Genomic DNA, 17,423 nt, shown 5'->3' with positions numbered 1-17,423 from the left:
TTTAGGGATCTGTGAACATAAACTTCTCCCTTTGTGACATTTCCATGTCTGCATGTCTTACCATATCTGATTAAAATAAATCCCAGGTACATTTTAACACAACATGAAACCTAACTTCCAGCACGGACTATGGTGGTAGAGTTACTATAGTTGATGGTGGCTGAGATTGGAATTGTGCAAGTCAAGCCCCTGATTGGCATGACTACCCTGTGCCTCCCTGCTTTGCATGACTGCACACATTCCAATCTGACCCAGTTTCAGGGGCAGGGCCAGTCAGAGAGAGAGCCCCGGGCAAAACTGACAGACCATACCTCCACTTGCCCGGATGTAGTGGTGGTAGACACTCCATCCCAGGGACCCTTCTTCCATCTTCTCCTTCTTTGTGAGCTGATTTTCCAGCACTGGGTGAGAGTAAGAGAAGAAAGAAATGATATGACTTTCAATCGCTTGCGTGTCTCTCAAGGTCAAGAAGAGCTTTTACAAAGCGTTCTTCCCCTGGCTTCCATGTTTTACCAGCTTCCTCACCTTCCAGCTTCTGTGCCCTACCCAAGCCCGACTCTAACCAGCATGCTTCCATGGAAGACTCTGCTGAAGGTAACTCTTGACCTGGACTCCAGAGCCCAGAAAGAGGTTTCGTCTCCAGCCATTCAATAACCCTGGGTGGGTGGGTGGGGGGGGTTCCAAGAACTTGTTGGGGTGGGAGAGGCAGCAGGAGAGAATGAAGAAAGCAATGATCTGGGACCAGAAAACTGGGTTCCAGAATGGTCATTACAATACTGTGCAATCTCAGGCAAATCACTTAACCTCTCTGTTTCCTCATCTGACAACTGGCAGGTCTATATAGATGGTTGCTAAGATGTTTTGCAGCAATATGCTTCTGAGAAGTCCTCGGAAAACAGCTGTAGCACTAGTTCAGGCAGACTCTTGTCCTAGAGCAGGGCAGGGAGAGCAGTACATGAAAGTACCAGTAGATGCTGCTAATGATGAGAGCAACAACAGGAAGCAGCACTGTGGGGTTGTCTGTTGTCTCTGCCTGAGGCTCTCCCTTCTAATAACACCCTAATTTCTCCTGGGGAAGAGGGCTCTCTTCCTGGAATTTGAATCTTGAGGGAACTCACACTAGGATGGGAAATATTTGGAGTAGGTTTTCTTCAAAAAATTCTGCACCTATTCGGGCTACTTACACCCTAAAATTGCTGAGGCCCGGTTCCTCAACTTTTCCTTTGATTCTGTGATCTACACTTTTTCCTTCCAAATATTTTTCTGCTCACCTCATTTTCCGACTTTCACAGCTTAAAACGCTCTTGGTGACAGGAGGCTCCACTATGTCGGGCGTTATCCTGAGGCCTCCCTACACCCGACTGCATCTTACCTCCATGACAACACTGCAAAGTAAGGCACTATTACCTTCACTTTTGCAAATGAGGGTTCAGAGTGGTTATGTTGCTTGGCCAAGGTCACGGAACTTTGTAAGCAGAGAGCTAGAATTCAAATCCAGAACTGTCTTTCTGCCCTGCTGCCCTGTCTTAGAGAAGAGCAAGGCCCTGAGCTTCTGGATATCCAAGACTGGGCCCAATTCATTTCTGATTTCTAATACCTTTGTTTTCAACAAACATGTAATGCATGAATGTCTAAATGCCTTACAGTTAAATTTATGCTGCTCCGGGCCAACACTACCCACACCCTGCCTCTGCCTCTGCACACCCTCAGCTCTGCCTCCCACAGCATTCACCTCTAGGATCCTCAGGCCTCCTGACCAGCACAGTCCGCACCCCACAGCCCTCAACTACATGGATCTATAACCTGTGTGTGTGATGTCTAGGATCCTAGACAGTGAGGGACATGGCCCCGTCTGGGGTCCAGGAGGAGGTGCCAGCACCTCTGGAGGAGCCAGGCAGGTTGGCAGATGTGCTCTCCCTTCTCCCCAGCACCATTACCAGCATTTTCATGGAGAGGCTCTTCCTGGCTGGTGGTCTGGGCCTGCCCTTGCACCTGAGGGTCTTCTGCTGGCCTTGCTGTGTCCTGCGGTTTGTCCTGGGGAGAAAGCACATGCCATGAATGCAGGGGGTGTTCCTCCCTGTGGGTAGTAAGGATGCGGTGGGGTGGAAATTACCTGTGTGGTTCCTCCTCCATGCATCTTCTGGATGAGTTCAGCGTATCGCCCCTTTTTCTGTATTAATTCATTGTGAATTCCTTTTTCACAGATTTTCCCATCTTCTAAGAAAATGATCTGGTCACAAAATGCTAAATACTGAAGAGTCAGAAGAAATAAGGCCTTCAGTAAGCATACAAAAAGATATTCAACTTCACCATTCAAAAGGAAAATGTAAATTTAAATCATAATAAAATGTTATTTTGTATACCCACATTGGCAAAAATCTTAAAACACTGCGTAAGTCCAAGCACTGGTGATGACTGGAGGTATAGGGAACTCTCGTAAAAGGTAGGTGTTGTTATAGATTAGTGTAAATACTTGGGACTGGCAGTAATATCTAGTAAAATTAAATATTTAAGAATTATGAACCAACAACTGGACTCTTAAACCTCTACTCCACCAAACTCGCAAATGTGCAAAAAGACACATATAAAAAGATGTACGCCGAAGCACTTTTTTTTTTTTTTGTAAAAGTGAAAAATGGAAAACAACCTTGATGTCCATCCAAGGGGAATAAATTCTGGTATATTCAGATATTGGAATGCTATATCAGTGAGAATTAAATCAAGTTGTGTGTATCAACATGGAAGATCTCAAAAATATAATGTCGAGCAAAACAAGCAAATTACTGAAGGACATAGAAAGTAAACTGTCAATTATATAAAGCTTTAAAATATGCAGAAGGACACTTTATCATGTCTAGAGATTTATACACGTGTTGTAAGGGTATGGAGACCTGCACGAGAAAGACCAATAGCAAAGTGAGGGGACAGAATGCAATCTGAGAGGCGATCTGTGTTCATGTCATGTGGGTGATAGACACATGGGTTTTCAGTAGATTATTTTATAAACTGTCTTTATGTCTGAAATACTTTGTACCCTTCCCAAAATAGGCCAAAATGGAAGGAGAGGGATAAATAATAAATACGTCTTGAGGCCAAAACCAAGTATGGAAATACCTAGGGTAAAGGCATTACAAGAGGCAGCCCCACCCCCACATGGTCACTGCACTTCATCAAAGAACATGAGACTTGGGAAATTCTTCTCTGAAAGATCTGTTTTCTTTTTCCATAACTTTAAAAGCAGGAGCCAACCCATAAAATCTTGAAGGAGACCTTCAAATCTGGTTTCAATTTTTACCAGCCACAGAAATCTTTTACCAGCCTGTCCTCTCCACGTGGAAAGCAGAAGAGATCCAGGTTTTTTACAATGCTCCTCAAATGTTGAGGTCTAGTCTGAGATGAAGGGGTAGCCACGGTGAGGTTGTTACGGAATCAATGGCAGAAACGTGAGGATCTACGTTAGCCATCAGTCGTGGCCAGAGCCCTGGAAGGGTGGTCACCTGCAGCTGGTGGGTCACCAGAATGACCGTCTTCCCCCTGAGCATCTTCTTAATGCACTCCTCAAAGATGTGCTTCCCCACGTGGGTGTCCACAGCGGACAGGGGGTCGTCTAGCAGATAGAGCTCGCGGTCAGAGTAGACGGCACGGGCCAGGCTGATCCTCTGCTTCTGCCCCCCAGAGAGGTTGAGGCCCCGCTCCCCAATCTGCAAACAGACAGCCAAAGGCACTGTGTCTAGAGGATGAGCCCAGTGAGGTGTGCTCAAACCAGCCAGGTGGCCAGATGTGACAGACTGAACCCCCTCAGTGCACACTCCTAGACACCTCGTGATTGGGCACCCCTAGTATTTAAAATTTTTTTTCAAAATTTGCTTAGTAGGGAATGAAAAACTGATTTTCAGTTAATTAAAATCTTATAACTCACAATTAGATGCAATGTTTCTAAACCCTTCAACATCTCAGTTGACATTTTAAAACTTTAGCAATTTAGTTAATAAAACAAATCATTCCTAAGAAAGAGCACCTCCTTACATCTTATTTGGGTTTTAAATCTCTGTTGACAGCAACCATCCACTTGCAGGACCATCAGCCCTCGTTGTTGAAGACGGCACTGAGCACAGCCAACTCCGTAGGACAGGGCTACAATGGCCAGAAGGGGCTCTATTGTTGCTGTCATGGGAAGGACCACCTTACACAACGCCTTACGCCGTCAGGAGATACTAAGAGTCATTAACAAGCAACCAGAATTACTGAACAGCATGTGCAGACTATCATGCCAGGCATCTGCTGGCTGGCCTATCCCTCAGTCAGCCCTGAGGACAAGGGCGCCAGGGGCTAAGTGCCAGTCCCTGCTCTACCATGAACTCTTGTGGTCTCTGTAGAAAAGCAGCAGAGTCTAAAGAGCAGCAGGGTGACCTCTAGTCACTGCGCTGCCTCTGGTTCAGCACCGTGTGCCCTTGGACAGGCTGCTTTGCCCGGGGCCAAGGCTTAGTTTCGCATTCAGTCCTCACTCAGCAGATGCTTACTTAAGTGCCTACTGTGCTCGCATGATAAGCTAACACCCACTCCAGCTGAGCATGTTCACCCCACTTTGTATGTATCAACTCATCTAAACCTCAAGCTTGATGAGGTCCATATTTACTGATGCCATTCTACAGACCAGACCTTCTTCCTTCTACTGAAGAGATAACCCTGAACGAGACAACTGAGCACTCTGCCGTCAAAGGTTTGCAGACCCACCTTTAAAAGAAGGATAATAAGAGCACCGACCTCCTAGAATTACCTGAGGCTCACCTAAGACAATGCGTTCAAGTTGCTACAGTAGTCTTTTGCATCTGGCAAGTGCTCAGCAGACTGAGATAACAGATAATACAACAATATTGCTTTATCTCAGAAAGGTCTTATGTAGATTAAAGGTGTCTACAGGTGTGAAGGATGGCGAACTGTCAAGAAAGTGTGACTGGCGTTGCCCCTGGGAAGCCATGGTGGCTGTTCCCACTGGCAAAAGAAGAGCTGGCCAGAGGGGGCAGGGCGGGAGGTGGGAGAGGGGAGGAAATGGGGAGGGATGGGAGGTTTCTCATTTTCACTGGGTCTCCACTGCTCTTGCTCCAAAAGGAGGAGTTCGAGGTCAGCTCCCCATCCTTGTGGGGTAAGGTAGGCTCTTTGCCAACTCTCACTGTAAGATGAACCCCAGTTTCCTCCCTGGGGGGAGAAGGCTTTGAGGCAGCAGCTGCAGGGCCATTGGCTGCTTCGGGGAAACAGCTGGAGTCCCCCCCTCTACCTACCCAGGGAGGCAGCCTGAGGATCCCAGAAAACCATTACAAAGGCACCAACACAACAGAGATGGGGGATGCTCGCCTCCCACTCACCTCGGTCATGTCTCCGAAGGGCAGAATTTCCAGGTCACGGTTCAGGGAGCAGCAATGGAGCACCTGGAGATACCTGCGAAGGACAGATTGCTAAAGGGACAAGTGGCCCAGCCACAGGCCCTCCAGCCTTCCCAAGCTGGGAAGAGATAGGTCTTGCATTCCATGCTAAGCAATTTGGACTTGATCCTGAGTTTAACAATAAACTCATGGGAGGCTTTTTTTGCATTTCCTTCTTCCCTTCATTTCTTTCCGTCTAATACACGCACTTAGTAAATATTTGAACAGAACAACAACAAAAAGAGACAGTGAAAATCAAGTCTCTCTCGTCTTTGACTCTGAGTTGCTTTCCACGGAAGCAGCCACTATTACAGTTTCCTACGTATTCGTTCAGAAATAACGTGGTTGTATATGTCTGTGTGCAGCATATATAGCTTTGTATTGTTTTAACGGCACCATAATATTTTGTTATATGGCTGCACCATAAACTATTTAACCAGTGCCTCTGTGATGGACATTGGGTTGTTTCTAGTCTTTTGCTACTATGAACAATGTGTAGTGTGAACACTCTTATAGATGGGCCTTTGTGCCCATTGGGGACACTATCTATGCATTCATTACCTAGCAGTGCTGAGTCTAACAATTGGGGCATTTTTATTTTTGACCAAATACTTCCAAACTGCCCAGTGAGTTCTATCAGTCTGAAAGCAGAGCAATGACGGTGAGAGCTATGTTTTGGGATGACTACCCTGGAGGCGGGACCCAAGATGCAGGGGCAGAGCGGGAGAAGACTGGAGACAGGGAGCCAAAGGCAGGGGCAGTGGGAACGGTTCAAGCAAGAGATCACAGGCAAGAACTGGCAGTGGAGACGGAGAAGAAGAGAGAAAGACGAGACCTATTTAGGGGATAGAGTTGTCCAAGGTGGGTGACCAATTAGACGTAAAGTATCAGAGGAGGAGGCATCAGGCTCCTTGGGATACCCAGCTCAGTGATGCCATTAAACTGAGTTGGGCAACTTGGGAAGAGAAGCAGGCAAGATGGGGGTTGGGCGAGCAGGGTGCCCCTGAGCTGGTATTGGACCTGATGTTTCGGAGCCCGCAGGACAGCCAGCTGGAGATCTCACACCCCTACATGCCCCTCAGTGTTGCTATGGGTGCAGATTGCAACATCAAGCAAACAGTGATAGGAGGCCAGGGTCCACCAGACTTGGAAGCACGACTGTAGCATTCAGAGAAGCTTTTGTGGATCCTCCATTGAACAGACTTCCAAGTGCGTGTCTCAAGCAGGTTAGCCCCGGACCCTGGGAGGGAGAGGCCACGAAGGGCAAGGATGGTGGTGGGCGGCCCACCAGACCATGAATCCAAACTGTTTTCTTCTACTTCACATGACCTCATCACCCTTTCAACTTAGAGGTGGGGAATTAATTAACACAAACGAAGTTTTAAAGTAATGTTTTTAGAGGGGGAGGGTTATTTTGACTCATAGAGTATAACAACTACACATGAAGTTTCTGATAACAACTGGGTTCGAATCGTGATTCTAGCATATCCTCCAAGCTCTGTGACTTTAGGCAAATTATTTAACCTCTTGGGGCCCCAGATGACTCATCTAGAAAATGGATATGATAATAATCTCTCTTTGACGCATATAAGTGAGCTCTCAGCAAGGGTTAGCAGCTGTCCAATTACTATTAGCTGCAGGGCATCCCTCCCCCAACCAGCCCCATGCACCTGTGTCCCTCCTGGACCCTCCCAGAAACTTACCGGGCCTTGTCATACTGGTGTCCCATGAGGATGTTCTCCCTGACGCTACCCCCGATGATCCAGGCCTGCTGGGGGACATAAGCCAGGCTTCCGTGCACCCCCACCGAGCCCTCCATCAAGTGCATCTGCAGCAGAGTGAGTCCAGCCTCAGGACCAAGCAGAACAGGGGAGGACCCTGCCTGGCTCAGCAGCTGCAGGGCCCAGGGCCCCACCGCCCTCCAGGTTCCTGGGGCTCTCTTATGTAAATGGCACTTTTAACATGGTCCTGCCAGGCCCACCAGTGAGTCTGAGGGAAGGTCCTGGGAACATGGGGCAGCCGCCAGAGCTAAGCCAGGCCAGTTCCTGCTGTGACTTGAATCCAAGGTCTGCACTGAAGAAACCCCATATTCTTTTTTCTCTTATTTCCCCAGCCCCATTCTCTAGCAAGTGGTGTGTCCATGCTCTTCACAGCAAGACAGGAAGTTCCAGGTCATCTCTGACTACCCCTGAATATCAACAGAATTATTACCATTGTTGTTAGGTGTGATAATGTCATTGTGCACAGATGGGAAAATGTTCTTATTTGGGGGACATCATGATGAAGTAATAAATGGGAAAGTCTCATAATCTCTGTAATTTAAAATAGTTCTACAAAGGCACTTGGGTGGTTCACATGGTTAAGTGTCTGCCTTCAGCTTAGGTCATGATCCTGGGGACCTGGGATCAAGCTGGGAGCCTTCTTCTCCCTCTCCCTCTGTGGGCTCGCTCTCTCTCTCTCTCTCTCTCTCTCAAGTAAATAAATAAAATCTTTTTAAAAATTGTTCTACGAAATGTGTTTCTACATAGATGTGGCAAAAATGCAGATGCTATCAACTGTTGAATCTAGAGGTGGGTATAAGGGTCTTTAGTGTCTTCCCACTTTTCTGTTTGATAAATTTAAAAACAGAGTTTAAAAAAAGGCCATAACCCCCATCCCTACCACCCCAGCATTAGACCTCATCATCCTGTGCCCCTTCCTCTTTATGATTCTATGTTCCTATGCCTGATTTGGAGGCAGGCTTTAATTAACAAGAACAAAACTTTAAAATGACATCTTTTTGTTTTTCCTTTGTTAGATGGACAGTGACTGGTTTATTTCAAGAGGAAACTGAGAAATTACTAGCCACACAGAAAGGTGGCCTTGGATGGAGGCTACCAGAAAATGTTGCTATGGGGAAAAGCAAAGCTCTGACACCATGTGGACCTGGGTTTCAACCCTGGTTCCCCCCTCGCCTGCCATGTGACCTTGGGCAAGTCACCTCTCTGAACCTCATCTGCTCATCTATAAACTGGCCATAATGTCTGTGCCTTCCTCATGTGGTTGTTTTCAGGTTGAAGGAAAAAAAATAGGAAGCTCTTAGCAGCGGGCCTGGCATGTAAGTACTATTCAAATTATGTTTACTATTTTTTTTAAAGTTGAATCTTATCTTCCCCATTTCCAAGAAGTTGCGGCAAGGCCATCACATGTGGAGCATGAAGAAGTGAGCTATCGGGAGAGAGTTCTATGGACAATACGATACATTCCAAAGAGATGATAAGTTCGGCTATAATATTTGGGAGAAGGAGCTGAGGGAGAAGCTGGATAAAGGAAGAACCTTCTTGTTCTCCCAACAACGTGGGAGGGAGGGATGATGGGCAGAGAAAGGAGGGGGCAGAGAGAGAAGCCCAGGACTGGGAAAGGCTGGGGCTGAGCGGGGAAGTGCTGGTGAGAACCCCCTTGGGGAGGTGGCCATAAATGCACACCAGGAGTTGTGGCTGTTGTAAGGTGTTGTTCAGTGAGAGGTGTGCAATATGACCTCAGTTGTTTGGGGGGAACAGGTTGGGGCTTTTTGGAAACTGGAGAAAGGGTGGGCTGAGTCACATGTCTGCCTGGCTACAGACCAAGCAGACCTCAAGAATATCCACCGACAGTGGAATTGGACAGTTCAGATCTCAAGGGCAGGGGCACCTGGCAGACATGTAAATTCTACAGCTGGAGTGCAAGTGAGACTGTCCCATCCCACTCGGGAGGGCCTCCTCTCCCCCATCCCTCCTTCCTTCCTCCTCCCTTCTCCCTCCACATCGCACTCCTGATGCTGTCTCACAAGGGACACATGTCCCATTCTGAGTTGGGCTTCATGGAATGATTTTTATCATCACATTAAAAGTGGAGACACACTGTATCATCACCCTGAGAGCTGGTTGATTACAAACAGGGTGGGGAGAGCACAGAGAACAGGTGAGGGCAGACCTCCAGGGCATCTAAGAGGTCTCACTCCTGGCTGGAGGATGAGAAGGAGGTATATTTATAACACACCTCCCCCTCGGTGCATGCCCAACTGCTCTCAATTTATAAAAAGTGTATTGGCTCAGATCCCATTGAGCAAGAAAGCGATGGTGTGGCTGACTGGGGGAACTCAAGCTTGGGAGTCCCTGGACCGCCCGTGACTGCGCATGCATGCACTCACAAGTCACAAGTCACTTACCTCCCCCAGGATGGCAGACAGCAGGCTGCTCTTGCCGCTTCCGGTGTTGCCACAGACCCCCAACATGGTCCCCTGCAAAGCCAAGGAGGACAGAGTGGCATTGGGACAGCACAAACCCTCCTACTCACCCAGGGTGGGCCTGTTGTTTGAACACAAAAGGACAAACAGAAAACAAATAACCACACCCACCCCAAGGCCCTGCAGACTAGCAAAGTTCAACGCCACAACCTCAAAGGAAGGAAGTTACATGGAGGTGGTAGACAGGAGGTCATGGATAGGTGGTCCTGTCGGGCAAGAAACCTGAATTCCAGATCTGCACCTATTCTACTCTATGATCCTGGGCAAGTCACTTAGCCTCTCCATGCCTCGGTTTCTTCATGTGTAAAATGGGGACAGTGAAGCCAGCCTCACAGAATTCATGCATACATTCACTCATTTATTCATTCACCCCTCCCTCAAATAGTGTTTGAGTTTCTCCCATCATACCAAGTACTGAAGAAAAGAACTCTCATGCTACATTTTAGTGAGGAGACATAAACCATGAAATAAATAAAGTATCAGATGATGATAAATGATTTAAGTAAAACGAATTGGCTACCATGAACCAAAGCAATTTTAGATGGGTTGGCCAGCAAAGCCTTCTTAAAGCAGTTGTCATTGCAGCTGAGACCTGAATGATAAGAAGGAGCCAGACACAGGAAGATCTGGTCGTTCCAGGCTGTGGGAGCAACCGGGTTGGCTGCCAAAGTGCTACAAGAGGGCTAGTGTATGGGCGCCTGGGTGGCTCAGTTGGTTAAGCAACTGCCTTCAGCTCAGGTCATGATCCTGGAGTCCCTGGATCGAGTCCCGCATTGGGCTCCCTGCTCGGCGGGGAGTCTGCTTCTCCCCTGACCCTCCCCCCTCTCATGTGCTTGCTCTCTCTCATTCTCTCTCTCTCAAATAAATAAATAAAATCTTTAAAAAAAAAAAGAGGGCTAGTGTAGCTGGTGTGGAGGGAAGGAGTGGGAGAAGAGGTGAAAGCTGTGGGCAGGATGCTTGGGGGATACCTGGGCTGTATCTTAAGTGCAGCGGGAGGTCCCTGAAGGGGTTTAAGCAAGAGGGTGACTTGAATTGGTTTATGGTTTAGAAAGAGCCCTCTGTCTGCCGCACGGGAATGGATAGTAAGAAGGCAAAAGTGGAAACAGAGGGACTGATGAGGAGGCTCCTAGAGGAGCTGGAACAGCACAATGGTGGCTAGGGCTAGGGTAGTGGTTTGGGGGGTGTGGTTGGTGAGAGGCGGCTGGATTCAGGAGAGAGCTGACGAATGTCACCAGTGGACTGCGTTGGTGGGAGGGGAGGAATGCAATCAAGTTTGACTTGAAAGTGCAGAGGTAAAATTTGGACAAGAAGGGAAGCTTGCCCTTGCAAACGTTAGTCAGAGAAGAAGACAGATAAGGTGAGTTCACAGAACAACCAAATTGGCACATACTAGCAACTTAATAAATGTTAGTCTCCTTCCCCTTCTCTCCCAGCATAGAGCATACAGGTCTGGGCCTTGTTACTCAAAAAAAAAAAAAAAATTCTGGATGATCAGTTGATTCCCACTGAAGTATGAAAGATTTCCTGTGCTTGCCCTCTGTGAACAATTTGTATTTAAAAGAGGGATTTAGAGACGGCAGTTTTTAGCCAAGGAAATGGTGGAGTGTCAGGAAGCTTGAGCCTTGGGCCCCGAAAGTCTGGCAGCCAGCCTGCCTGGATAAGGTTACCTTTGACACCACCAGGTTTAACTTGTGCAACTCTGGGGCTAGGCTGTCCCTTGTGTCCTCTGGCCTGAGGGCTCCTGGAGCTGGCTGAGCCCTGGCCATCCCCTCGGGAGCATGCCTGTTCTTCTCCAGCTCCACGGCTCCTTTGACAGTCCCAGGGCAGGTCTGTCGCCATGACAAGGTGGCCTCCTCCAAAACCACTGCTTTGCTGTGATCTTTCAGTGTCTGGACATACAAAACAGGACTCTCCTGGAGGAAAAATTTCTGCACAGACAAAGAGAAAGGAGGAAGGAGGAATTCAGTTCTTTAGTCTAATAGGAATGTGTGCCCATTTTGCTGGCCTGCCTATCAGTCTGGTTTATAAACTAATAAACAGTAAAAGCCTGAAGAACCACCACTAGTTCAGAAGGAGCCAGGTTCTGCTGGTGGGAATTCTAGATCAGGGTCTTCCAACTTTTGGACCACTGGGCCACTCTTTGATATCTGCAAACTGCCCACTCTGTTCTTTCCTGTTTCATTTTACATGGGTGACAACACTGTGGAATCATTAGACAGATGTGCCACTTTTTTAATTAAATTTCATTTATAACTATTCAAAGTAAAAAGGTCTGCCCATGTAACACACAGTGGGAAACTGTTGGGGGCCATACATTTCAAAGTGTGACCATGAGCAGGTCACTCCTCTCTGTGTTTCCTTCTCCCTGATGGGGAAATGCTAGCAATAAAAGAGGGGGGTGGGAAGTATGATCTCACTGCAGTCAAATTAGAGGCATACGTCTCTCCCTGGAGATTAGCTTAGAAAGAGATCTAGAAAGATACTTCTTGACATTTTGGACAATGGTTTTATCTCTAGGTAGTGGATGTTCAGCGGTGGTCTGCAGCAAACTGGATCTCACTGCCTCATCTAATAGGGCAACTATCCCCTCAGCTCCAGCTGTTTGTAGCCACAGCAAAATGTGGGTCTGATGTTCCCAGATCTTCTGATTATTCAGAAAAATCCAGAAATCCGATTTTTATGTAGAATTTCCAGGTTTTTAAATGCAAGCAACAAATATGATTTTTTTTTAAAGCAAAACCATCATGGTAACCCTATACAAACCTGGACAGGGTCTGTAGACCTCCTGTGTGAGACCTGGTTTGTATAGACTATCCTAAGAACTCCCTGGGGCCTGATTAATCTGTCTTCCCAGCCCCCACCCCAGCCTGGGTACAGGAGGTCACTGAGTTAGCCAATCTGCCTTGCCCTGGGGTCACGTTCAGGAGGAACATCTCAGTGGCTGAAGGCAAATGAACACCCAAACAGAGAGCCATGTAAACAGTCCTCTGACCACTTACCTTAAACCTGTCCGCCGCAGACTTGGAATTCGTGAGGCCTTTTACTGCGAAGGGCACAAAGAATACACACAGCCTCATGGGAGTCAAGGTGGCCACCACAGTGAAGGCCTGGGCAAAGAGAGGAGGAGGTGGTGAGGGCCACCCCTTGAGGCCCCCATCCGGGAGCCAGAAGCCACAGAGCCAGACCCTGCAGCTTTCGATAGGCCGGTCCGTCCCGTGGCAGGGACAGAGCCAGTATTTTGGGGAGACTGGAAAGAGTGGGGAAAGAGCACTCGTCTTAATGGCTCCATGTCTGTAGGCCTGGTTCCTGTTGTAGCTTAGCGACCGGGTGATTCTGCAACTTTGGCCAGGTCCCCTCCCCCAACAAGCTGAGTTTTCCCACTTGCATAGTGTCAAAATCATCAAGTGGGTACAGGAATAAAGTCCAGGGAAACACTGAGAAAGTACATGTGAGAGAGCTTGTTTACTGCTAACAGAGCTTGATATTCTTATTGCTGTTATGATCGTATTCAGTTTTCCTTGCCTTAGATATTCTACTCTTTTCTAATATTTCAAATGTCCCTGCACTTCAAGCCTAATCCATGCCTCACTCTCTCCCGGAGACTTTTCCTGACTACAGCAGACCACCTACGGCTCTCAGGATCTCAGAATATGACCTAAAATACCTTGGGGACTTTCCAATCCACACCCCACCTCCACTCCCTTCTTCATCCTTCACTGTGTGAGTGTAGTGTGACCCTGAACTCCTGCTGAGAGTTTCTCCTATAAAAGCCCCTGCGTCCACCCTCAAGCCTTCAGGGGACTTCTCTGGTGCGTGCCTGGACCAAGTAGAAGTGCCTGCTGTCTGGAGCACAAACGAACCCTTGGCAGACTCTCCAATGCTCCCCCCCTCTTGCTTTGGGTGCAGTGTCCTTCCCCAAGCCCCATCTGGATTCCAACCTCTCCCAAAGAAGCCCCCTGGCTTTTCTCCTCAGAGAACTGGGATTCTACCCCTAAAAGGCAGCTGCAGCTTTTCTGGGCCAGGGTCAGACCACAAAGAGAAGGCAAAAGAAGCTCTAGCTTTTTATTTAAGGTGTATTTTCAGGGCCCTATTTTGGGTTCGAACAAACTCCTTAATTTAGGATTCTCAACCTCAAGGCATGTATCAGAATCATCAGGGTTTTAACTACACATTTCACCTCCCCTGTATCCCCAGATGACTTTGTCATCCCTCCCTCCCATAGTTGCTATACAAGGGATGTCAGTTTTTCAGACAGATTGAGATGGAAGAGAGTTTGAGCATCCTAAAAGTCTGGAAAATCAAAATCAACATCTATTATCCGTTTGCAAAACCTTCAGATCTTTGAGGGACATGATCTAGGAAAAGACATAAAAGAAAAAGTCCCTATCAATATGGGGGAAAAGCAAAGCGCCCCAAGCACTTACCACTGAAACCGTGAGTTTCAGTTGTAAACATGTATGGATGAGGAACATCACCGTTGTGCTCATTGTGGGGGCTATAAACAAGAAGGCAGTGGTCAGGCTCTGGATGATCCCAGACTTTGCCAATAGTTTCTTTTCCTTCCTTCTGAGGTCTGAGAGATAAAAAGCAAAGGCACTGAAATTAACCCTAAGAATATTCTCCAAAGAGCACCAAACAACTCCCAGAGCATGAAAGAACAACCCAAAGGGTGAGTGAGAGGCTTGGCCCACCATGACATCCCAAGGCACTGAGCAGAAAACCAGATTTTCTGTACCTTTAATTATTTTTTCAAATGGTTTCTCCCATGCATACATTTTAATCAGCTTAATGCAGGTGAGAACTTCACTGGTCACACGGATGCGCTGGTCGCTGACCTCAGAGGTGTGATTGTGTATCTTAACAATCCTTTTGATCAGGAACACCTGCAATCAGGATGCAGCAACAGCTTCTTTTGACAAGGGCAGGAGAGTTCACCCAGGCATAAGTATGGCAACTAGGAGTATGTCCAAAGGTAAAATCCAGATGTGGACTGAATACCTGGATTTAATCCTGCCCTGTTGGAATCCACTGTGACTCTAAATTCTAGGGTCCTGCTGAAGACTTTCCAACAGAAACTCTCCATCATGCCTTAGAGCACCTGTCTCACACATCCCGGGGGTGTTTCTCTCCTGTGTCCCAAGCCAGGTTAACTAAACAGAAATATGACTCCTCTGCCTTTGGGAACCCTAACCCCACCAACAGTTACAATCACCTTTTGATCAGAATATCTGTGCTGAGGGAGGAAAACCCTTGATTTCAGTAATTCAGAGCACACATAATCCAAGAGTCACTTCCTGTTTTGCCCAATTTTATTTCACCTGAATCTTTGTCAGCAAATTTGCTTCCCTTCCCCCCTTATACTGTGCTCAGCCAAATGTTAAATGCCATCTGGGCTATTACATTAGCACATTCTGGGTAGAAGAGAAGGAACAAAAACCTGTACATAGAGGACATCTACTAAGGAAAGTCTGTGAAGCAGAGGGTCCCTCACGGAAATCTATGAGATGGACTTTCACACATCATATTCACCTCTTATTTCTTTGGCCAGCATTGTGGCCAGAGAACAGCTTGAGGCAGAAATGGAAGCTGAAACTTAACCACAATAGAATCAACAGTCAACAGGAGTCAATATTTCCACTCAGAAGTACCCCAGATTCCAGAGCCCTGGGAGTTCTGGGGAACATCCAACATCCAACGGGTGGCAAAGAAAGACATTACCTCCACTGGTAAAATCAGGAGATAGCAAAGAGTGGCGGAGAGCACAGTGGGTCCAAGAATGAGGTAGGAGGTGACGGTGCAGGCAATCAGTAATGAGCAGATGAGCCAGATCAGGGGGCCGTAATACACTCCTTCAAACAGGTAGTTTATGTCACTGGCGAAGAAGCTGATGGCCTGTAAGACAGCAAAGCCCCACAGGTATCACCTCTTCAGGTACCTAGAAGGGGCTACATGCGCCGGGGATGTGAAGGCTTGGGAGGCACGATGGTAGAGACAAAAATACCAAGTTCACAGCTCTCCTCTTACTCTCTGTGTGACCCTGGGCCCATTACTATGCCACTCTGAGCCTCAGCTTCTTCACCTGTGAAGCTGGAATAACTATATCCACTTTATATGGTTGTTGTGAGGATGTCAATGAAATATAAAGTATCTGCACATGGGCTGTGCTCAATAAAAGTTATATTTTACTGTACTATTGCTACTACTTCTCATATCCAGATTCCCCAGAGAGTTACTTCTAGTCTTCTACCTTATTCTATCCTATTCATTCTACTATTACTACTACTAATGATGGCTGAAATTTTTTAGGCAGGAGCTAAATCTTTTTATCCTTCTTTTTCTATTTTGCTATAGAGTCTTCTGTCACTGCCCTGCTCCCTAACACATACTGCCCAGTTCCATGTTACATAAAAGCTGACACTGCAAATCAAGAAATATTTAAGGACCCAAATCATGAATGTCTTTTAGAATGACCAATCTGAATGCCTTAGGAAGTGATTTCCTCTTCACTTTAAACTGATCTCCTTCTAGTTCCCAGGATGGGCCCCAGGCTGAATCTTTACAAAAATTTGAAGTGTATGAGGGATCCTAGCTTGGTACAGCCACTTTGGAAGGGAGTTGAACAGTATCTTTAAAAGTTAACAATTGCACAAACCCCATGACTTGGCTATTTCATTTCTCTGTTGAGAAACATTCACACACACAAGAGGAAGCACATATAAGGACATCTATTGCAGCTGTGCTTATTAGCAGCAAAACCCTGGAAACATTCTAAATGTCCATTGGGAGGGAAAGGTTAAAGCATCCACCCAAGGAGTATTAGATAATATTGGGTCCTGGAGCAACCTGTCAGAGTTCATGTCCCAGGCCGGTCATGTACTAGCTGTAGAACCAAAGACACATTACCCAGTCTCTCTGTGCCTCGGTTGCCTTATCAGTAAAGTGGGAATAATAATACAACCTATTCCGTAGCATTGATGAGATAATGCATATAAAACACTTAATTTTGCCACATTGAAAATGCTCTAAGGTGGGTGGGGGGAATGGATAAAAGTGGTCAAAATGTTTAGCTATAAGTAAGTATTGTGACCATAGTTAATATTGTATTGTGTATCTTTAAGTTGCTAAGACAGTAGATCTTAAAAGTTCTCATTGCAGGCAAAAAATTATAACTATGTAAGGTGATGAATGGCGACTAAACTTAATGGTAGTGATTATTTGGCAACACAGATTAAATCATTACCTTGTATACCTTTAGACTAATACAACATTATATGTTAATTATATCTCAATAAAAATGGAAGGGGGGAAGGAAATGCTACAATTATAAGTAAGCATCCTTGAAAAGGAACAAGGAAGATCTGCATGTGTTAACATGGAAGGCTAAGACATAACGAGGAGGAAAGAAAAACTTCAAAAACAGCACAGACGATGTAGCATCCTTGATGTAAAAACTCACCCCCAAAATTATATCATACATTTTCAATTAGTAAAACAAAGTGGCAGAAAACTGTAAAATCTAGTATCATCTATGTAAAAACACAGGCACAAGATACAATATGTTTTCTATGGGTAAGTTGCATGTGTACCTAAACACACTTTAAAAAGTCTAGAAGAACACAAGCCGAATTGATAGTGGTGGTCACCTCCAGGCATTAGGGAAGTGACGGGGTCTGGGGAGTCATCTATTCTACTTTATTTTGTTTCCAAGGAGAACGTATGCAGGGGTTTTTTTAAATTAA

General features: G+C 46.5%; 1 protein-coding gene across 1 annotated transcript in view; it reads right to left on the bottom strand.

Moving 5' to 3' along the window:
* LOC102744452 (ATP-binding cassette sub-family C member 12) overlaps positions 1-17,423 on the bottom strand; it is a 97,452-nt gene that overhangs the window by 65,749 nt on the left and 14,280 nt on the right. Inside the window, exons 7-18 of the mRNA XM_081807890.1 lie at positions 15,403-15,576; positions 14,420-14,567; positions 14,109-14,257; positions 12,684-12,791; positions 11,352-11,612; positions 9,607-9,678; positions 7,124-7,248; positions 5,364-5,436; positions 3,498-3,701; positions 2,114-2,251; positions 1,938-2,034; positions 278-401 (exon numbers count right to left, since the gene is read on the bottom strand). Coding sequence (XP_081664016.1) covers positions 278-401; positions 1,938-2,034; positions 2,114-2,251; positions 3,498-3,701; positions 5,364-5,436; positions 7,124-7,248; positions 9,607-9,678; positions 11,352-11,612; positions 12,684-12,791; positions 14,109-14,257; positions 14,420-14,567; positions 15,403-15,576 — 1,673 coding nt within the window. The remainder of the gene's footprint in view (positions 1-277; positions 402-1,937; positions 2,035-2,113; positions 2,252-3,497; positions 3,702-5,363; positions 5,437-7,123; positions 7,249-9,606; positions 9,679-11,351; positions 11,613-12,683; positions 12,792-14,108; positions 14,258-14,419; positions 14,568-15,402; positions 15,577-17,423) is intronic.

Source organism: Leptonychotes weddellii, chromosome 16, assembly GCF_054177405.1.
Source record: "Leptonychotes weddellii isolate Sample4059 chromosome 16, ASM5417740v2, whole genome shotgun sequence".
NCBI lineage: Eukaryota > Metazoa > Chordata > Mammalia > Carnivora > Phocidae > Leptonychotes > Leptonychotes weddellii.
The sequence above is the reverse complement of the archived record's forward strand: the minus strand, read 5'-3'. Positions and strand labels throughout refer to the sequence as shown.